Source organism: Blennius ocellaris, assembly GCF_963422515.1.
Source record: "Blennius ocellaris genome assembly, chromosome: 13".
In the NCBI taxonomy this organism is placed as follows: domain Eukaryota; kingdom Metazoa; phylum Chordata; class Actinopteri; order Blenniiformes; family Blenniidae; genus Blennius; species Blennius ocellaris.
The window spans coordinates 15537668-15561211 of NC_137662.1; the positions used below are offsets into that span (position 1 = coordinate 15537668).

At 43.7% G+C, this 23544-nt stretch overlaps 1 protein-coding gene across 1 annotated transcript in view; it reads left to right on the forward strand.

Annotated features, from left to right (window-relative positions):
* Window positions 1-466: 466 nt before the first annotated feature.
* Window positions 467-23544, forward strand: part of slit1a (slit homolog 1a) — a 92983-nt gene continuing 69905 nt past the window's right edge. The window contains exons 1-4 of the mRNA XM_080507626.1: window positions 467-698; window positions 11876-11947; window positions 14349-14420; window positions 15925-15996. Of these exons, the coding sequence (XP_080363752.1) occupies window positions 490-698; window positions 11876-11947; window positions 14349-14420; window positions 15925-15996 (425 nt within the window). The 5' untranslated portion in view covers window positions 467-489. The remainder of the gene's footprint in view (window positions 699-11875; window positions 11948-14348; window positions 14421-15924; window positions 15997-23544) is intronic.

A 23544-nucleotide genomic window follows, 5' to 3' on the forward strand; every position in this document is an offset into this window, starting at 1 on the left:
AGACTCGCTTTTTTTTCTTTCTGCTCTTTCCCTATTCCCTCTCTCTTCAGGCGAGCAGAGCAGAGCGGGACTGAGTGAGAGGAGGACAGAGAGGCAGACGTGTGCACACCAGAGCACAGCAACTCCACAAAGACAAGAGAGGAGAAGAGTTTGCAAAGGAGAACATAAGAGCAGGAAAGCAGGATTTTTTATTCTTTTTTTTAAACATCAGCAAACTGTGGTGGATATCTAACCCTCAACAAAAGAATTCTGCAATAACAAAAAGGATTTTGTTTGGCTGCACAGCTGAGTGGAACATATTAACATTTGTTTTCTCTCTACATACCTATTTATATTTCATTGTGTATTTTTATGCACTACAAATAAAATCACTCTTGTGGACTTGTGAGTTGTAGCAAGACTTTGGAAGAGGCGAAGCAGAAAGAAAAAAAGGTGGACAGAAGGAAGTAAAAGGTTTGTTAAAGAAGAGCAGCTCTCTCGGTGGTGAATATGCCCATAAGAGGTAGCTCTTTTGAGGAAGACATGGGCACGTTGGCCGGGCAGCCACTCTGGATGTGGGTGGTGATGCTCTCTGCCCTGGTCACTGGCAATGCCAATGCCTGCCCAGCCCTGTGTACCTGCAGCGGCACCACAGTAGACTGCCACGGACTGGGTCTCAAAACCATGCCAAGGAATATCCCCCGCAACACTGAAAGACTGTGAGTACCACCTCTGCTCTGTACGGTTGTGCGTGATAAAGTTCCTTACTGCGTCGTTTCTGGCTTTCGCCTGTTCCCCCCCCCCACTGTTTTCACTCAGCTTTATTGTAGTAGTGCACATGACTTTGCCCAGAGTAAAACAGAACAATAGCCCTGCCTGTAAAGCTCTCTATCTCTCTGTGTGTGTGTGTGTGTGTGTGTGTGCGTGCGTGCATGCGTGTGTGTGTCAGTCAGCCAGTCAGTCAGTCAGTCACTCGCTGGCATTCCAGTCAGGTATAAATAGGCATGAGGGACTGGAAAAGAGCCGGCGCAGATGTGTGCGTTTCACATGTGTCCATAATTTACTAACCTACTTATTTACACTTGCTCCTTACAGTTTTCAATTTTTCTCCTGAATTTTGATTTCAGATGGACAACAGTTCAGTTTTTCTTCTTAATTAAATATAGAAAAAAACATTTTTTGTTAAAATTTCAGTGTGTAAAGTTTCACATAAAGTTAAACAACTAGATTCGCAGCTCGTCATGATAATGAGGAATGTGTTTCGCTCTCTTCTTTTATAACTTCTATCTGTGCAGTACTTTGTCACTCTTTTTCTGTCTCTCCCCTTTAAAAAAAAAAAAAAAAAAAGTTCACTTCTGGGCCAATGACTCCCTTTCTCATACCCCGAACACTCACTCCACAAATTGTTAAATCATGTAGAAAATTAAGCAAATCTGCGACTTAAGTGAGGATCACGTAGCTGTCTTGTAAAAAGGTGGGAGGATGGGAGACAGAGAGGGAGAGGTGAGGCAGACGCTGGCTTGCAGAGTGGAGTTTCTCTGTCTTTTCTGACATTCCTTTGAAATATTCATCAGTAAATCAGAAGTGAGGAGTGCAAGGGGAAATAGATTGTTCTATTTCAGCTTTTAGAATACCAGCTCTGAATAAAACATGCGGTGGGAACGGAGGAGAGAAAGCCTGTGTCAGAGGCAGCGTTCGTATAGTGGGAGCCGTGCTGGCTGCATATTTTATGCTTTTCATATTTAATTTCTAAGAACACCTTTTTTTTTTTTTTTGCTTGGCGGGCTACATGTTTCCAAGTTGCATGTGTGCACACGCCGGTTTAACAGTGAACCGGGGAGGAAACATAGTCATTTTGTGGTTTCCTTTTACATGAATGGCCATTCACACTGGAAATATTCCCTGCCCCTCTACTCAGAAGTATTTTTTGAGTTAAAAGTTGCTTGTGCATTTGTAGGTCATGTACAGCCCAAGATCTCAGCGTTCTAGCATCACTGCATCTTAAAAAAAAAAAAAACTAAAAACACTTGCTCAGGACGTTGCATTTTAAACACAGCGTGCCTAAAGGTCACATGTAATTTATTCCTTAGTTGTTAGCCTTTTTTTCAGTTAGTGCATGTGCATGTGTCACTTGTGTGTGTGTGTGTGTGTGTGTGTGTGTGTGTGTGTGTGTGTGTGTGTGTGTGTGTGTGTGTGTGTGTGTGTGTGTGTGTGTGTGTGTGTGTGTAGGTCGTGCAGAAAATAACCAATTCCCATTGAGAGGTTGAACTTAACAATAGAGACAATCTTCCTCTGTGGGTTGTTACGGAGGGTGATTCATCAAGGTGCTGGTGCAAATCAGCACCGCTCACCCCAGCCCCACACGATGGTCCCATGTGCATAGCTAGATTTATGTGTTTGTATCTGGAAAACCTGTTTTTATGTGAATGACACAGCGCAACCACCACGAGGGTCAAAGATGAGTAATGACGTTGTTGTGTTTTTTTTTTTTTTACAAATGTTCCAGCGGTTGGTGGCCTTCGTCCTTAACATTCAATGTTAAATAGGTTTTGTCCTTTTTGCAGTAATGTTTATAGATGAAAACTTTTTTTATGGTGCAGTACAACATCTGGATCCATAGGTGGGAGTGTGTTAAAGAAAACTAAGAATTGTCAGATTATTATTATTATTTTTTTATGAGGACCATTTAAGTACTTAAATGAAACTTGATATTGCTGCTGTTAGCACTCCAGATCCAGAAAACAAAGGATCAACTTGGTGGTTTTATAAATATCACTTGTGTAATTATGCATCGTGCTGAAAAAGATGTAGGATTGAAGCTGGAAAAGAGAGCGGATGCAGACTGCAGGAAGGCAGCAGCACGCCAAAAAAAGTGCTTCAACTCCTTCGTCTGTTTGTGGATATTTGTAAATGTGTGTGTGTTTGTGCTCCTGCGCAGTGATGCTTTAACCTGGGTGTAAAAAGGGGGTTTGCCGTTTTTTGTGTGTGTGTGTGTCTGTGTGTCTGTGTGTGTGTGGAGGCTGATGAGACAGACAGCAGAATCCCATTTGCACTTGTCAGTGTGGCTTTGGATCAGGTCTGACCCCTGCACTCTTCAAACTGAAGCCTGTAATGAGGCTGTGAGCTCCACGTGTTAAAATCACACCCTGCTGTGTACGGCCCACTGGCCGCTCCTTCCCCCTCAGCTTCCTCTCCGCATCCAATCACCCTCGTCAATTTTCTTGCCTCTTATTCCACTTATCTCTGAGACTTTATTTTTTTATTATGCTGTTCCAAGAATGCAAATCAAAATGATAATTAACATCAGGCTGTGTCAAGACAAAATTGACAACTGCTTTGCTGAACACAGTGACGGTTTTAAGTTGGCTTTTGGTTGGACAGTTATCAAACAGAACTGCAGCCCTTCTCTCCCCTGTTTTGTCTTCCTAACACCCTGGCTGTTTAGGATCTTGGTGCATAGATGAGAAAGGGAGGAGTTGTGTCTCTTTTGGAGTCTGTGCACCTTCATCTAATTGCTGAAAATCTGTTGTACCGATAATGCCTCTTCTGTGCCAGAAAATACCTTGCGTTGAGATTTCAGAGGCATGTTGGAGCTCCTCCAGAATGGAGGAGGTAGAGGCTGCACACCATATGTGTGTGTTGTGCATGCTTGGATAAATCTGATGTTCACTTTTGTTGATTCATAGAGTTGAATATGTGCTTTTATATGTGTGTCTCTTTTTAAATTTTTTGCATGTGTGCAGTGAAGAATTGATCATTCATGTAAACATATGTGGGTTAGCAGTGGCTGAAGATGTCGATTTGAGAACCACATTAATGTATTTTTGGGGGGGTGGGGGGGTGGGAGGTAGGAGGTGTACATCCATGTGCCAGGTAATGCCTGCAGTGTTTTTGGCACCAACACATACTGGTACAACAGACAGCTCGCCGGCCACCTGATTTATAATTTAACCTGACAAGACTGAACACAGCCTGCCCACTACCTGCCAACTCCAGCTACGTGACTGAAGTAGAGAGAACAGGATGGGAAAAGACAAAGAAATGTGGTGAGGGTGGAGCTGGATAGCTTTAGAGAAGGAGGAGGAAAAAAACCCATCAATGTTGGGCTTGCACAGTAACTGAAGAAGTAATTACTAATGAAGGGATTACCGCGCAGAGCTGTGAAGGTGCAACTCAACCACACATCTAATTAATGAATAAACAAGATTAACTGATTTATCATATAAAGGAGCGTTGTGGATCCTGCCCTGGGGCAGCTTGAATTTCAGTCACGTACTGTTATACTCTAATGTCTCCATCCGCCGTTGCTGGTAATCCTGTGAGGAGTGATAATGCCTGGAATGAAGATCATTCAGAGAATGTTTATGCACAGTGGAGGATTGTGAAATTACAGGCCTGGGACTGAGTTAGTTCAATTTACTGCCTGTACACACAGCTGTGGTCCTTTCTCTTGTACTGTATGCTAATCTCTAACGCTGCTTTTTTGAGTTTATTGTTCTGTGAGCCGTTTCCTATTATGGCTCACTGAAGTGGATCGTCTACAACTTCCGTCTACAGTAGTTTAATGGCTGCGTAAATCCTCTATTTCACTTAAGCATTAAGTCACCAATTTATGTTTAACACCTGTATAGTGTGTTGTTTTTCCGTGCAGAAAGATGGTTAGTTGCTGCGCATTAAAGCCAGCTGCTGTGTGTCGTTATGCATCGCACAAATCCACTGCCTCGCCCTCCTGATGAGTATAACTATCCTATAGCGGTGTGTAATTGCACCCAGGAGAGCTACAAAACTACCATATTAATATGATATGTGTGTCAAAAAGCACTATCCGATACCACTGCCTCCACTTTTATTATTTTTTTTACTCGTGTGACATTTGTAGATACAGTAAGATGTATATGCATGTGCATGTACGAGCGTACAGGCATGATTGCTTTGCACGCCTATCTAAGTATCTCAGCAGACCGTGAAAATCGAATTTGGAGAATCCACCAAGATCACCTTTCATCTCTCAGAAGACCCTCTTTGCTTTTAACCCCCCTGGATAGCCATAAGACTCTGGGATGCGAAAGGGAAGAAAGGGTGGTGTGTGTGTTTTGCTCCTGTCTTACTCTCTTTGTGGAGCCTGAAACTTTAAAGTACCTGTGTGGGGGTCCAGCGTAACTTGTGGAGACCAAAATGCTGGACTGCGCAATGTTTTAGGGGTTAAAATGTGGATTTGGGGCTAAGGATCTGGATGATTATGGTTTAGGACTTACTTCCGATGCTTAATGTTGGGGTGAGTGGCTCGTATCAAATAGCGGAGACCATAAATAATGCTGTGTGGTGTGTGAGCATGTGTGTGTGTGTGTGTGTGTGTGTGTGTGTGTGTGTGTGTGTGTGTGTGTGTGTGTGTGTGTGTGTGTGTGTGTGTGTGTGTGTGTGGGTGTGGGTGTGGGTGTGTGTGTGTGTGTGAGAGAGAGAGAGAGAGAGGGAGAGAGAGATAGAGAATTGCACCTCAGTGAACGCTCTGCTGACATTATAGATACGCCTTCATCTTCCACATTTCATGCTTGTTGAGGCGCTTCTGTTCAGACCGCTCTAAGAGCAAACTGTGGGCAACTTTCCAGATGTGTTTGAGCATCAGTCTGAACATTCACCATGCCAGTGCTCAGTTCAGGACCGTCTTAGAGCTAAGCTTTTCAATTTATAATGATACAGTTAAAAATCAATGAAGGCTAATGAAGTGTCTATCCCACAAATGTTTTGAAAAGAGCCTGCAGCTTTTTAACTTTATCAAACTAGAAAATGATTTGTTTAAACAACTGAAGCCTGTTCTGTTCTATTAAAAAACTATTCTAAAATGATAATTACAATAGTTTATACTTAATAATTGTAAAGCACTCAATCACCTTGTTTTGACTGAAAAATTATATTTTTTGTAGCGTTGGTTGTCAGCGATGCTGGCAACGCGTTACTTAGTCGTAGTATCGTCACTCTCATATGAAAAAAAGTAACGTAATTACTTTTAAAAGCACATAATCAGTTAAATAACTCGTAACTAGTAATCAGTAGTCGGATTACTTTCACAAGGTAAGTGTGGCAACGCTGTTGGCTAGCCAACAGATGAGTTTAATCTCTGGAAGGAGCCAGTGGAGTGAATTTGCAGCTCAGCGGGGGGGTGAGGCTCAAACGTCGAGCAAATCTTATTCTTGCGGACCAACAGACAGATTCAAACACACATGCAGCATCCATCACATTACTCCATGTCAATGCACATCTGTGAAGCAAACTCTCTCAATAGTCCTCTGTTTGGAGTAACTGAAACATAATAGATGTGGCGGAGCAGATGTTAGGTCCATACGATACAGCTTTCCAGTCAAGTACACACTCATGTTGCCCAAATGCCTTCATATTGGATACAAAGCCACAATAGAACCTCAAAGTCTGTCACTGAACAAACTACAGAAATACAGTACAAACCATGAAAGAGCCTTCAATACCTCAGTATCTGATTCTGCTACTGTGTGTGTGTGTGTGTGTGTGTGTGTGTGTGTGTGTGTGTGTGTGTGTGTGTGTGTGTGTGTGTGTGTGTGTGTGTGTGTGTGTGTGTGTGTGTGTGTGTGTGTGTGTGTGTGTGTGTGTGTGTGTGTGTGTGTGTGTGTGTGTGTGTGTGTGTGTGTGTGTGTGTGTGTGCGCGTGCGTGCGTGCGTGCGTGCACAGGGCTACAGGGAACAGATGGTTAATTGATTCACTTCAGCCTGAGAGAGTGTCATAAGTTATCTATGTTTGATCAGAAATTGTCTTTGTGCTACTTTCCTCTCTTGTCTCGGCTCTTTCCCGTCTCCCAGTTTCCCCTCGCTATATATTTGCTTACAGCAGCACTGGCGAGATATCACAAACTGAGCTATCTCCTTCTCAAGGTTGTTGCTGTCGCGTGAACTCGTCAAGGTTGTAGCGATGGTGTGAAGGCGACGTAAAACTAGCAGAAGACAGTTGCATGGATCTGTGTACGGCCTTCTACCTGTAGCTGTTTTTGAAACTGAGAGGGGCTCTTTAGGATGAAGAAGCTCTTTCGATGGGTCAAGGCTCCGAGGGGGAGCCGGGTATCCGTGGTTCATGTGTGTGCAAGATCTTTCTTGATGTTTAACTTTCCTATCAGTAATCGTGCTCTCGAGGCCTGACTGAGCAAAATGAAAACTAACTAGCCCTTGAGGAGCCCAGGAGCTGGGTAAACACTCCGAAATGGATGATACACACAGACACAAGCTAAAAATGGACAGTTCAGGACGTTAACTGTTTGTTTAAAAGCCACATTAGAATAGAAAGGAAAGGTTTTGTGAAAGCTGAGCAGAAATCTGACTGTGGATAGAAGAGTTTCAGTTGGACTTAAGAGAATGTTAGTTTGGTCATAGTGGTCTTTCTTTCTTTCTTTCTTTCTTTCTTTCTTTCTTTCTTTCTTTCTTTCTTTCTTTCTTTCTTTCTTTCTTTCTTTCTTTCTTTCTTTCTTTCTTTCTTTCTTTCTTTCTTTCTTTCCTTCCTTCCTCTCTCTCTCTTTCTCTCTCTCTGTCTGTCTGTGTGGTGAGCTTAAATGGTGCTGACTTGTTCCATATTTTGTCTGACCAATCATATGTTGGTCACTTCCTCCTCCTCCTCCTCCTCCTCGTCTCCCAGCCTTCGAGGCCTCATCCTGCCATCGACGTATCCCAGACAGCCCGTCAGCTCTTCACACTTCACGGCTACTTGCAACACTCCACCACACTGCTTCACGCCGTTGCTTTTAGACAGCTAACAACACTGTGTAAGCAACTCGTCCTTCCTTCTGTCTCTCTCTGTGACTTTATCGGAGTCTCCACCTGCCTGCTTCACGGCTGTCACATCCATATGCTGCGGAGTCGGCAGGAGGAGGAATGCCTGGCTTCCTCACAGCATCGCAACCTGTTCCCCTCATTCATCAGGGAGAGTGCTTACTAGTCCGGTCAAATAGCATTAACAGTGTGTGATTGTGGTTAATGAGCACTCATGTTTTGGGCTCAGCAGCTTTGGTCTCTTGGTCATCAGATTGTTTCCACAGAGAGGAGTTTGGATAGCCCCACGATACTGATCCTCCATCAGCTGAATTCTGCCTTCCCTGCCAGGCGAAAGCTGTTCAGGACAAATGGTCCTGTGGCGCTCACAGCAGCAATACAGAGTGATTGTACTGCACAAATATAAGCATCATGATAAGTAAATTCTCCAGCATCAAAACTGACTTGACTTGTTCGTCTCATCTCAAGTTTTATGTGAATAAACAATCAATCCATAAAATAACCCCCATATTTGAAGTAGAGTAATCATACGGTTTCGGAGTGTTTTTGTGTGTCTAACTGAAACAAGGGAGAACGAGTGTTGCAATAGCACAGTGTAAAGTGAATTATACTTGATAGAAGATGTACAGCCTACCTTGTGCCCAGTGTCGCCTTCAGCTCGGAACAACTCCTGCCTCAAAAAGGAGAATGGATGGACAGATTAATAGATTGAGCTCTGTTTTCAAGATTGGGTAAAAACATTGTTTTGAGAAATGTTTGTGTTAAAAGTTTCTCACAGCCTGAGGTAATTATGTGGTGCCAGTTGTTTTCTGGTTGAACGAACAAGACTAAACGATAAACGATTAAACAAGACCAATTTTGAGAGTTATGGTTCTTTTTCAGTGTTTCTCTTTTCCTTTACAGAATTTTAATTGGTCACCTTTTCTTGTTTTTGACTTGTTTACCTATGAGTTGTTCCAAAGCATTTACATTCATTTGACATTTCTTTTCTTTTTTTCCCTCTCATGTGTGGATGATTTGGCTTCGGTCAGTTCCCAACAAAACACATATTCCTTTTCCCCAAACACAACGTGTGCACGGCACTAGGTGCACATCAGTTCCTGAGTAAGAAACAGAAAACATGTGGATATTTGTGCATGAGTGTATGTGATCTGTATGCACGCCTTGTTGAGACGCTGCATTTGAGTATTTTTCGATCCAGTCTCAGGATTTCATTTGATGTAATGTTTCTCAATTTGAAACAGGTCTGGAACAGGCTCGGCACAGGGACCCCAGCAGCTGGCAGAAATAAACATAATGACTTTTTCTGCATTGTAGGCATGCTCCAAGCCCCCTTTGAATTATAGAGATGTAGTGCGGCGGAGCAAAGCTGCCGCGCGTCCACCCGAGGGAAGGTAGACTAGGAATTACTCTCAGGCATCAATCAGCTTGGGACTTAGGACAGCGAAGGATCACATAGTGATGTCATAAATCCACTTTCTCTAAAGGAAGTGTGTCAGCGGAGGGAATTCTTGCAGAGTTTCCGAAGGATGGAATAGATTTGACTGAACACAGATGAAGTTGGAAATCCTGAGCTGCAGAACCCCGGAATGATACCTAATAATTTTCAGCCACCAAAATAAAACTGCTGTACCGTCATGAGAAAACCAGCAGAGTCCGTATGAGAAAACATCTGTCTATGAAAAAAGTTAACGTGCCTTTGCTGCTACTCCAAAGCCATTTTCTTAACTGTCTTTGATTGGGAAAACAAAGAAAACAGCGGTGAATGATATTGCAGTTAATAAACAGCAGATTTTTCCTTCAAAGAATATGCTTTTGGCACACACTGCTCTTAGATGTAGCACTGCAGTCTACAGTCTAGACTACATACATTTTTTTCTTTTATCCCAGTTGTATTAAGAAAGTTTCCTTGCTTCTCATTAGAAGTTCTAATGTGATGACCATCCCAGTCATACACATTTATTCATTTTTCTAGTACGTGCATACATGTGAGTGTGTATACATGTATCAGATGTATGTGTTGCAACACTCCATACATATAGGTTTTGTTTTTTCAAGATTTGATTTATAAGGTAAACGTTCCTTTGTGTGAAAAAAAAAAGAAAGTGCAGACTCACTTGACATGTTCTGCAGCTGTCTGTGGCATTTACTGCAGATGATTGTATGTAAGGTTACACACAATGCACAGCCTAAAGAAAGACTCTGTATTAGTGATATTACCTGCAAAAAGTTCAAAGTTTCCATTTTCACTTTCCAAGGTCTTACTAAAATACTGCATCGTGTATGTTCCAAAAATGTCTTGGTAAAGGTCAAAATATGTCATAAACATGGCTATTCTGACGAGGTGAAACATCATAGGCTGCTGCTGACATTTGAGCGTTGCCTAAATGTCACAGCTTTGCTGAACAGGTGCATGTAATAAGATGATTCCTACACCAGACGCGTGCAAAATCATTTTAAAATGTTACAAATGTTTAGACAATTTAACCAGTCAACCATGCAGAGATTTTGGTGTATAGTGTTTTTAATGAGGCAACTCTGCAGTGCATATAGACACCGTGGATTGATATTTATTACAGGACAAAGCAAGACATCAGTGCTGAGGGAGAAATTTGTGGTGTCAGTTGTCTGCGTGCGTAATTTTTTCATAACTTCATGCCACCTCTCAGTTTATTAACTTCTTTCCTCATCTTCAGTCCTCCTTTCTTTCTCTCCATTAATGTCGTCTGGGTGTCATCAGCAATGACCACCCTGAAGATAACGATTGCATGTGTGGGTGTATGTGTGTGTGTCTGCGTAAGCACCTGTAATGAGCCCCACATGTGTGTGTTTCAGAGCCCGGTCTAATGAAGCCCGGTTTATTATTTATTTTCCTGTGGCTCTGTCCCTTGGCCTGTCGATGCACCTGTGTACACACACACACACACACACACACACACACACACACACACACACACACACACACACACACACACACACACACACACACACACACACACACACACACACACACACACACACACACACACACACACACACACACACACACGCCCACCATCTGTCTATAATGACCGTTCTCTTTCGTACTGCATAGTGCTACAGTCCCTCGAGTGGTCATTAGACGAGAGAGCAAGAGAGTGACTGAGCGAGGGAGACCAAAGCTTTCAGTGTAGATTTGCAGACAGTTTTTTGGGAATGTTACTTCGGGAGGGTCATGGAAGGGTGGACACATGATGCAAAGGAAGTGCGTCGGAATGGGAAAACTGCATATTTCAAGTTCTTTTGCCTCCTTGGAAGATTGTGCAATGTTGCAGGCTTAACCTGCATTGTTATTTCTCTGTCATGAGAATAGACTCCGCTACTGAGGTTGAATATGAATCTGCAGATACGAAATACATTTTTGTGACCAAATCGAATCCAACAAACCAGTCAAGGCTCACAGTCAAGTTTATGCAAGTCAAGACGAATCATTATCAAATTCAAATCACTTATGTTGTTGTCAGGCCTGAGAATGATCATTGTAAGGCAATAGAAAAACTAACAAAATTCCAGTCGTAATTTGTTAAATTTTATCACTCCCTTCTATTGTGGCAATGACCAGCTCTCAGCAGGGAGGCGGCTCCCATTATATCCAAAGCACTTAGCTTTCTGGCCTTGTGGCCCTACTCAAATCCCCTTCACTGGCTCCTGCTAATCCCTAGCAATTGTGGGACAAGGCAGACAGAGGGGGAAGTGGGCTTTGTTGTGAGTGTTAGTGGGAAAGGAATAAAGTAGAGAAACAAGCAGCTGACCAAAACTTTTCCAGGTCTCTTTAGTATTTCCCCAAAGAGTTAGATTTAATGTTAAATTTCCCATTTTAATTCATTACCAGCATACTGTAATAGATGAAATTGTTTTAAATTGTGTTACAACAGCATTCAAACATATTTTCAGCATGTACTACACTGGGAGTAAGTTTACATAAATTATGAAGAATTATGAAGATTTTGGCTTTAGTATCAATAGACTAATGTGTTTCCATGTCACTGTCTGCTCCTTTAGTCATCAAGCTGAACAGGTCTGGAGAAGAATGAATTATATATTAATGCATGTTTGCATCTTTCTCTTTTCAGGGAGCTGAATGGGAATAACCTCACACGTGTCACCAAAAGTGACTTTGCTGGACTGAAGTACCTTCGAGTTCTGTAAGTACCTGCATTTACCGTCATATGTGATCATGAGACATTTAAAGCTGTGGACTACATTAGGATTTATTTATTCTTGCATATATACCTGAGCAGCATCAAAAGTGGTTGTTTTGGGAGTTACGCTGCCTGGCTGCTCGAATTACCATAAACCCACTGAAGTGGCAACACATTCGTCAAGAGTCTACTCCAAAGTACATTAAGCTACTGAATGACTGCAGCCAGTAATATAATGGACTTCTCTCTCATTGTGTTCCGGCTGGTGTAGTTGCATTTATTGTCCCGTACACACACACACACACACACACACACACACACACACACACACACACACACACACACACACACACACACACACACACACACACACACACACACACACACACACACACACACACACACACACTTGCCCTCTGTTCCCACACATCAACCTAAAATGTGCTCACACGCAGCCTGTCCCAAATAGGCTCTCAACACATTTAACGCGTTCAGGTGAAGTCATTGACTCCCTTTCTGGTGAAATTAAACAGCACTTGTGACTTCAGGTTATAAAGTAGTTGTAAAAGTGTCTATATGTGTGCATATGTGCACATGCATTTGTGAGCGGTGCCATAGGTGCTAAAACACAGCTGAAGGGGAAGCCATTTAGACCCCAACATGTTTTAAATGTAACACAAGCTGAGCATAATTCCTACAAACCTGACAACTTCCTCATCATTACTTGCCCATCCCCCTGTACTCTACTTCTTTTCCCAGTTTCCCACTTTGGTCCCACCTCACATCTTCTCATGCATGCCTCCTTCTCTGCGCCACCTTCTGCCTCCACGTTGAGGTTAAATGCCTTCATGTCGCCAGCTTGTCACCGGCAAGTAGGAAGGAAACAACTCCTTGCAGCACTCTAATGAAGAAATTTCCTTTTCTGTAAACCACTTACATGTAACACACATACAGCCTGGCTGCTTTTTTTTTTTTTTTTGTTAAATGTCAGCCAACTATATACATAATGCATGATTAACATGGCATATGTGCACTAAATTGCTTGTGTGGGCCACCAGGAAAAGTCTCTGTGGGGCAGCAGCATTAAGACTAACAGTGGGTTGATCTCTGATCCTGCTGACCCCTGGGCAACCCTCAGAAGGAAAGAAACAGGAACAGGGGTTTATCTTTACAGTCAGCTGCCATCTATCCTGTCAGCCTAAAATCAACACAGCTGATTTAGCTCCATTCATTTGGCACGGGGTGCTCAGTGCTTCTCAATCAGCTGTGTGTGTGTGTGTGTGTGTGTGTGTGTGTGTGTGTGTGTGTGTGTGTGTGTGTGTGTGTGTGTGTGTGTGTGTGTGTGTGTGTGTGTGTGTGTGCGTGTGCGTGTGCGCGTGCGCGCGCACGTGCACGTGCATATGTTGATCTGTGAAACAAAATGCAACATAATAACCACTAGAAAAGAAAATGTGAATTATCACAGCAACAGAAGATAATACGCCTTCAGGCAATCCTCACAAAATGTTTCTCAAATCAAAAGAACTCATCAGTTGTTTTTTTTTCCCCTTCCATCTAAATTCATGAGTAAGAGATCTGAGGTGAATTGCACTTTTCTCTCCATGTTTATGGAGTGTGAACTGTGATTAGCATTTATATTCGATGGGGAGGAAGCCCAGACTGCTGAGTTGCAGTGTGCCGCGGCCTCACAGGAGACATCAGAGGTTTCCTTCAACACAGAACAGTTGTATACGTAATGAAGGAAAGTGCTTGTTGCTTCGAAATCCGCTGCACACTTTTCTCTCCTTTCTGACTTTGTGTTGTTGTAACACTTCCAAAACTATCTGAGCCACTTTTTTTTTTTTTTGCACATTAGCTTTGGCAGTATAAATGAGGCAAGGGGCGTGAGTCTGTTTAGTTTGTGTGCTTATGCATGTTTGTTTGCGTATAACCAATGGCCTTGATGTGCTTGCTGAAACGCCGATAGTCGTCAGTCGTAATATCCAGCAGGCACACACAAACACAAACACAAACACAAACAAACACGTAAGGTCTTGGACTCACTTGATGATGCCAGTGGTAAAAACCTTGGAGCCCACCACACACTTTCTGACCCCCTGCCTACTTTTCGCTTCGTCTCCACCCAGCTGCTGCTGCTGTGGACCACACTAGAGCCCAGACCCACACAACTTGAGCCACCTTGGAAACTTTCCTGGCTGCAATTTCTGCTTCCTTTGCCAAGATTCCACACTGTACCCTCAGTCCACGCCACTGCCCTCTCCGTGTAGCTGGGAGTGTTGAATATACTACACCTATATTGAGATACTTACTGTCACACACCTCCTATACTGTGTTAAAACCATACTGACTGTCTCCAGGCTTTAATGAATATCTTATATTGTTCTCCCTCTGTTTTCTTCTGCAGGCAGCTGATGGAGAATCAGATCACCGTGATCGAGCGCGGGGCTTTCGATGACATGAAGGAGCTGGAGAGACTGTGAGTACCATCCGGAATTGTCTGTAGATGCACTGAGCACATTTGTATTACTTTTCTAAACTTGAACCTGAGATCAAAATCCCGCCCTCTTCTTGATCATTTCCAGTGCCTGTGTAAGTTGAGAGTAATGACAGAAACAGGAGGAACTCATCATGTATCAAGTGCGAGGCACTTCCCTGTCATTCCACTGTGGTTGGATGGTGCTGAGAGGGTACACTAAGGGCCCGGAGTATTTTTTATTAGCTTTGCCTGGCAGGAATGCCCTCAGTGGGATATGTGGGCTTAAAATCCTGCCCCCCCCCACCTCCTCCACCACAGACCTTGGCTCATCTGGACAGCACCAGGACTCCTTCACAGCTTGTAAACTGGCTGGGAAAACACCCAGACAAACACAATCAACCACACCTCCACCCACTCATTAGTAAATCAATAGTGCTAGCCACATGGAAACCTGCGCAGCAGATGACTTTATGAACACATGCTGTCATGCAGACATGGCGGTTGACTTATAAAAGTCTTTCCCCTTCATCTAAAACCCACATTAACAATCTACATAACCAAACTTGAGGCCGCGCGCAGCTCGCCTTTCCTCCTCGTCTTTCATATTCAACCGATCCCAAACATTGGGTAGACATTTCCATGTGCCAGACCAATGTGGAAATTAAGTGGCTCATTTCTCTAATGTTTTAAAGCCACTAACCCACCAGCAGGTACGGCTCAGTGTAAGCGGAGCAATGGTATTCAGTTTGTGTCCATCATGCACTGAGTCTCCACCTCGGCTGGGCAGGCACCCCCTTTCAGTGTATACAGTGAGTGGCACAGATCCCAACATCTGCCTGAATGTGTCTGGAGGCCGGGCAGAGGCCTCCCTTTCAGATCCGCAGCCTCTCTGTGCCACAGTCACTGCATTCACTCCCATGTGCCTCCAATGGGCCATTCAGAGAGGAGAGAGTTGTGGTTTCCAACAGATTAGCAACAGTCTGTTCCTCATTGACTTAATTGTTGTATTTGCATAAAGCCTGCCAGTCTTGGATGTTAGTCGTTTGACATGGAGTCCTTTGCCAACCCTTCCTGTCAGTGCTTCCTTGGGCTTGCATAGGCTCAGTCATTTCTCTTAATTTTATTTAAAAACATCTTGTTTTGATCGTTTGCCTCCAGATTAAAATGTATTCATGTTTGTATAACTATTGGATGTGACCTTTCTGTTTCAATATAAATGCCTCTATTTTGTTGTTTTGTGAAAGTCAGCAGAACTATGAATTCAAGTAGACACAACATGGTAATTTAACTGTGCCGAGATAATTTACGGCACTGTCTCCGACTCGCAGTTTAATTCCCCTGAACTTCCAGTTGGATATTTATGTGACATTCAGTGCGCACTGAAACACAATAGCCTGCGGCTGAGCTGATTCTACAGCAGCTAGGAGAAATTATTCACAGCCTACACTCTCAAGGACACACTCGTACAATCTCACTGGTTGATCGTACGTTTTCCCTGCCGCAGGCGGCTGAACCGTAATCAACTGCAGCAGCTTCCTGAGTTACTTTTTCAGAAGAACCCAGCACTGTCTCGACTGTAAGTACATTCACTATTTTATTTCAATTGAGCAGTTTGTCTCTCTGTCAGCACACATGCCATCCCTCTTCTTCCTGTCTGTATTAACCAAGCCACCAGTGCTGTTCAGAGATATGAGGCTGATGAGTGTGGGCTTTGGTTTAAATACATTTAAAGAAGGATTTCTAGTTAACACGCGTATTTTGCCTGGACTGGAGATCCGGACTTGTCCAGAGTTATGGTATGATTGCTTGCATTGCCTGGACACTGTATACCATAGCTCCATGGGTTTGTCCCAGGCTGCAAAGTTCTAGCTTACCGTTGCATCTTATACGACACAGTTGAGTGGCCCTCCCTGACCAGACTCACACACTCTTACCTTTGCAGATATGTTTTACACGGAACCAGCATTTATTGTCTGTGCTCAAATGACATCATTTTATTGACTGTCCCCAAGGTTTGCGCTGCTCTTGGTGAATAAAGGTTTTATGTTCTCTGCCCCTACAAGCCTGGAATAACTAGGAGGCTGAACTCCAGCTACAAGAGCTGATACCGATCATGAATTTTGAAAACGTGATGAAAGGAATGGAGGCAGATTTCTATTAGAGCGTGTAACTGCTTTCCTTCCTCGCCAATTTATGATGTTTAGGCCTTGCTTTGCGAAAATATTGCTGTATATTTTACAATGTATATCTTGGTGCTGTCGCCATCTTGAAAAAGAGATCTTGCAATCTCAATGGAACTCATCTGGTTAAATATAGGTTGGAAAAAATGCGATGTTGGGTTTCATACATCTAAAACCAAGTCATCTGCAGTTTCTCCGTCGGACTGTCTGGTGACAGGAAGCTGATGTGACAGTGAGACTTGAGTTTTGGGACACATCAGACTTTGAACTCGGGTCCAGGTAAAAGAATGTCTGGTTTACATAATAAGGTCATTTTATGTCAAGTTCCCGACTCTCACTCTGCCAGTGCACTCAGACTTTGTCGTCACAGTTTTGGTTTCGTTCTCGTTAAGACTGGTCCCGCCGTGTCGCACACACTCGCGCAGCTTTCAACTTGTGCGCCCTCATGCAGCGAAGACCATCCCTAAGTAATGCTTAACTTTTATTCTCATCCGTAGCAAGGCTCAGACTTTTCTGACTTTTTTCAGGATAATCAGTGTCCCTGTTGCTCGCTGATCATTCCAGCTTCCATTATTGCAGTTCAGATTACCTGGAGCATCTGGGAATAATGAAACAGTGGGACATGGAAAAATAATTTCCCTCACTTATATCCACATCGTGGTACTACTAACCCATGATCCCAGCCTCTGCTCTCCATCTGTTTATCTTTTGTTTGATGTTTAACACCATCTTGAATCTATCTGTCACTTCCTCACAACTATCTCCTCGCGTCACCTATCATTATGCCAAAGTCACCCTCCCGGGTTTTAGGGGAAAGCCTCATCCTTTGAGGCAAGGCTGACCTCTTTGTGGCTGGCGAACACTGAGCAGCACTGAGTTGCCTGTCTTGCTGGAACAGACATCGAGCAGACCAAGGCCTTCCAGACCAGCGGATGGCCTTGAACAAGCGTGATTAGTCCATCTGGAGGGGCGAGCCTTGCCAAAAGCCAGAGGATTGTTCTATCACAGCGCCCCTGTTTCATCCAATCGAACTTCATGGTCATTATTCTGAACCCAACACGGGCTTTTCTGCCACGTTTACGGAGAAGGAGACTTTGTTTAACATTTCTTAATCGATTTGTTATGCGTCTGTGTATACACTCATTTGTTCTTCATTCTTGGCAGGAATAAAGAGAAACCTTGAAGCTCTTAGGTGTGGCAGACTGCTCATTATTTAAAAGTTAAACAAATGTACAATCCAGAGCCATGGAATTGATAGTAACGCAATTTTTCTGGTGCCAGAGGTTCATTGACAGATAATATTAGCTGAAAGACTTTAAAAAATGAGGAGAGTTTTGGAACATCAGTGGAAGACAAAGGTTTTTCCTGAGATGTTTCCCCATCCCCAAGTGCTGTGTCTGGGCCACACCGTGGGTTCTGGTTGCAGTCGGATGCGGTTAGGTTACAGTCGTGTCCTGCTCTCGCCAGCAGCTTTTAATGGACTTAAAAGGTCCTCATCTCCCAGAGGAAGACTTTCGCTGCTATTTTACGTGTGCATTTTTGAGTGTATCTACGGACAACTGAGAGAGAGAGAGACAGAGAGAGAGAGTGAGAGCAAGAGAGAGAGAGAGAGAGAGAGAGAGAGAGAGAGAGAGAGAGAGAGAGAGAGAGAGAGAGAGAGAGAGAGAGAGAGAGAGAGAGAGAGAGAGAGAGAGAGAGAGAGAGAGAGAGAGAGAGAGAGAGAGAGAGAGAGAGAGAGAGAGAGAGAGACTTTGCAGTAGCTTGTTAGGGTCTGCCGTTATGATCTCAACGAGGAAAGGTTAACGTGAAAATCCCCTGCCTTCAGGTGAATCACTTACGTAGATGGTTTCCCACTCTCTTGGAAACCTGATTAATTTCTCCCGTTTTCTTCATTTTTAAGACTCTGTCCATCTCCTATGGTCGTGCTCTCTTTCCATTTTCTCTTTTGCTCATTCTGGAGAGAGGGGGTTTTTGAAAGAAAGGTAGTTGCGGCTGTTGGTCATGAGCATAACAGGAAGCGAGGCAGAGGAGCAAGAAGACCAGATGAGATGGTTGCTCTCATTAAAGTTTAGAGGAAAAGCTATCAAGTTAATAAAAGGCTGATGGTTAAATGAGCAGAGGAGTGTTGTTTTGTGGGGAGTTTTAAACACTTGATCCCATGCAGTCATTAAGTTTACAGGGTAATGAGCTTCCACTACAAAGGGAAGATGAAGAGCCTGCACACAGGTGGGTTTGACTGAAATCTTTCAAGAAGAAAATGAGAAGTACTTCTTTTTAATCTTGAAGAAATTATTTTGCTTGAGCTTGAAACAAGTTATGACCAAAGCAGTTTCTTTTTTTTTTAACTTGTGCTCAAAATAGAAATTTCATCTTGAAGAGGTGTATTTTGCTAAACCAGTAGGGGTTTCTGTTTACAGAAGCTCTACCCTCTTATCTTCACCCCCGCTCCTCTGTCTCTTCCTGTGCCTGAGAGATACGAGGGACACTGATGCATGAGGAGCAGTGAAAAGATAATTGGAATTGATTAGAAAGGATTAGAGATTGTAAGAGTTAGTTAAAGCTGCCTATGAATGATTGCACCAGCCAGAATGCAATTGGAACTGTGGCACGGAGGTGAGGGGCACTGTGCACAGCATAAGTGAACAATAACAGTGAAAATAGAGTTACATCCATCATGGTTAAAGACCTGTTGCCCCTATCCCGCCACCCCTCACTTCTCCTTATCCCACTTCCACCGCTCTTCAGATCTCTAATCTACTCATCCGTGTTTGTAATTAGTGTCTTTACGCAGTGGGAGAGCGGGAGGAAGGAAGGACCGCGGGATGGATGGAAAAAAGAGGGATAGGTGAGCTTAGTTGGAGGATTGCAGAGCTGTTAGCCTGATGGCTGCCCCCGGGGAATAGCATCTGGTTTTTGCTCAGGTTGGCAATGAGGGGGGGTGAACAAACAAATACCGGCCACAGTGCAGGCTTGTTTGAAAAGGGTGTTACTTTCATTATTGGTCAGTATCTTTACCCTCCCCCCACATCACCAGGTGGGGTGAGGTGATGGCTAAAATGTACCCTTGGGCGTCTCCCCAGGGGGGATTGATGGAGGCATTGATGCGGTAAAAAGTGCACTGCAGGGGAGCTGAATAAACTATAGCTAGAGATCATTCTTAAAAATCTTTGTATATTAAAATAAATAAAATCTCTTTTGGTTTGTAGTTCATTCTGGCTGACAGTTGTATCAATGTGCACTAACTCCAACGACACACTTAAATACTGGCTGGGACAGAGGCATGCACACACACACACACACACACACACACACACACACACACACACACACACACACACACACACACACACACACACACACACACACACACACAGACACACACACAGAAAAAAAGAGGGAAATGTAAATAACACTAATTAGACACAAACACACACCATATAACACTATAATTACATCTGTGTGTGCTAATGTGTGGATGGCATGCACACACAAGGGATTGTGTTCTTTATATGGCTTTGGGTGTAGATAAAAGAGCCGCTTCAACTATGTGTTGCCGCGGAGCCGCATTTCTGTGTTTGAGTTGGAGGGATGCAGTGTTTTGTGTTTGTTGATAGCTGGATGCTTAGGGAACGGTAGCTCGCTATGAGAAGAAAGAGTTGTTTGGGGGAAGGAGGTTTAGAATAAATAATGTGCACTATCATTAAACCTATAAATCATCTCCGTGTCACAGTGTTCCCCACTTGTTTTTCACCTTGTTGTCATTCAGTATATAGTATTTTCCTCCCTTTTCATTTTCTCTCACAATGATTGGCTTGTAAACTGGCTCTGGTCTTCCAAAAGGTTCTGTGCCACAAAGCAAGCAAATTAACTCTTTTGACTTTTGACTTTGTGTGTATGACTGCATGAAAGACTAATGTGAATGCACCTTTTCATTCGCTTTGTGACTGATTTTAAGTGTTTGTCTAATACGGATCTGTGTGTGAGGCATTGCATGCATGTGTGTGTGCATCTGGCAGACTGTTAATGCTCTGAGCTGGTCTTGTCGTTTCCTTCTTTTTGTCTCAACTGATGAATGACCTGCCTCCATGTGCTCTCTCTCTCTCTCTCTCTCTCTCTCTCTCTCTCTCTCTCTCTCTCTCTCTCTCTCTCTCTCTCTCTCTCTCTCTCCCTCTCTCTCGCAAAACTGTTTGGACCCCAGTAATCCCCATGGCAACCCAGCTTCATCAGGGGTTTTCTCTGCCATCAATGGCACATACCCTGATTCCTGGACTGTGGTTTGTCTGAAGTAAACGCTGACACTACAGACTCGGTTATTAAGCAAACCTCAGACACAGGAAAAGCAAAATATGTAACTCACCAAAAAATACCTTCTGAAAGGGTCAGCTCACTGAAATTAATGACCGCTCCCCAGTTTACATCGGCAGCAAATGCATTTGGTTTAGCTTTATTTGGAGATTGAGGTGCCCGCCTGTAAAATAACGTCGCTGCACAGATTTAAGAAGTAAAAGTTGCTCACAATAACTCATAATCCATAAAAATCATGGTAATGTTTCATTGACATTGGAAGGTGAAACACCTCCAAAAGTTCAAGCAAGTTCACTTGCATTTGTGTTTCATTTCAACATAAGGTTACTGTTTCTCAGCAGAGACACATTTTGTGAGTTTAATTGAAAGTATCTATTTTATTACTGGTTACAGCAACACCAACAATTCCCAGTTGCCACAAAACTTAAGTCAAGGAGTATTTTTTTCCCCTGCAACTTTCAGTCCACAGGCTGCGCATGAGCCTTGACGTTTGTATTTGAATGAAATACCTGACATGGTGGCAACCCAAAAAAATATCAGGCCAGCTTTAACTCTTTGCTCCAGTCCCTCTTCCTGCCCCTGTACTCCTCGGTGGGTAAAAGTGGCTTTTATGGCTTGTCACTGTTTTCTTTACGAGTAGGACCGTGTGTGAGAGAGAAATGCAGACCAAACCATGTGAGGAGAGCGGAAGCCAAAAGGGGATAATTTAAAAACCACTCTGCCATCTGAAATATTCACAACCGCAGCACAACAGGAGAGAGAGACAGAGAGAGAAAGAGTGAAAGGACAAAAAAAAAGAGACGGAAGAACAAAGTTAAAGGAGAAAGAAAGCCAGTGAGAGTCAGAGGTGCAAAAGAGAAGCGCAAAGATGCAGCAAGACGGAAACAGCACTGTTTATATTTACTAACGATTCTGTGTCCTTCTTCATGAATAATTGAACAGATGGATTGGGGGCTTGTTAAATATTCACACTAAGGCGCTGGGACATCAGTGGTCCCTGTGTCTAAACGTGCGTGCGGGCGTGCATGTGATGTGAAGTGCGTGCATGCTTATGTGTCCAGTGTCTGGTACATGCTACTCTACATACTTATACCGTCTTTGCTGCTCTAAATTTCCACACAAGCAAACAAGCGTGCGCGTGCACAGACACACACACACACACACACACACACACACACACACACACACAAGTTCTTCTGGATGACCGTCCCAATCATGTGCACGCTCACTTGTGCGCATGTGTTCGTGCATGTACGTACGTATTCACATCAGGGACTAGCCTGGTCATTATGAATTGATATGGTATGAATAAGACATCACAGTGTGGTCTAGATCCGTCATGAGTATACACACATAGGGATTTCACTTGCTGAGCTGCTGAAGGAGGCCTCCTCCTCCTCCTCCTCCTCCTCCTCGCTATGTGCCACTGCCGACAGTTTTCCTCTGTGACGGCTGGCTTGGCACGGTTCAGATTGGAATTGACACACGGGAGAAAAAGGCTACCCTCATGTACACGCACGCACGCACGCACACACACACACGCACACACGCACACACACACACACACACACACACACACACACACACACACACACACACACACACACACACACACACACACACACACACACACACACACACACACACACACACACTGGAATCTCAAAGCTAGGGTTTGAGGAATGCTGCAGTCCCGGTCCAGGAATAACAACCCATATAGCGCTCATTCAGTTGTCCCGCTTATGAGCGTGTGGTCAAATGTGTGTGTAACAGTCTTTGTACAGTCAGGCAGTGTGGATTACGAATGCAGCTATCAGGCTGACAAACGCAGCTCATTCATCACAGTCACAATAGAGTGTAATCTTGCTGCACTGGGTGTTTCCCGCTCTCAGTATGTCTGTCCATCTCGTTACAGTTAACTTCAAGATCTGGGGTTTCGATCAACACTATCTGCACTGGATCTTCATATGAAAGTGTCATTTGTGAGGTGCTTAGCAGGAAGACTACAGTATTTGTGCCTAACCTCTAGTTATGAGCTGTTAGGGTCTGGACTTGAGACTCTGGAGCGCAGCATTGGAAGTTACCCAATCAGACCCAAACGCAAACTTTCATCCCTAGTGTGGGGAGGGAAGGCAAGTTTGAAAACTCTTGCTAACATCCTGCAAAGAAGCACAAATTTTACCCATACAAAAACACAGACATGCAAGCATGAATTGCCCAGCAGACATGCCCGGCAAACCCACACACATACAGTAAATGATTGTTCCAGCCCTATCCTGTGGCCTCGGGCTCTGTCTCTGATTCTGAGATTTAAAAAGAGCAAACAAACTGGAGGGAAAATTATGCCTCCACACACACAATCACACAGTCACCACTGCGCACACCACTTTGCCCACCTCCTGCTGATGTGCTGCTGTAGCAACCAATGCTCAGGGCCCGGACTCGTGGGGCTGTTTATGTTTTCAGAGCAAACGGAAGACACACAGCGAAAGACAGAGTTCAAAAAGCGCCTCATATTTTCTGATTGAAAACTGATCCTATTGCTTGGGAAAAGTGTGGTGTAATGGATGGAAAGAGATTTCTGAATTTTTAGTTGTGCATGCATGTGTGCGTGTGCGTGTGCGTGCATGTGTGCGTAA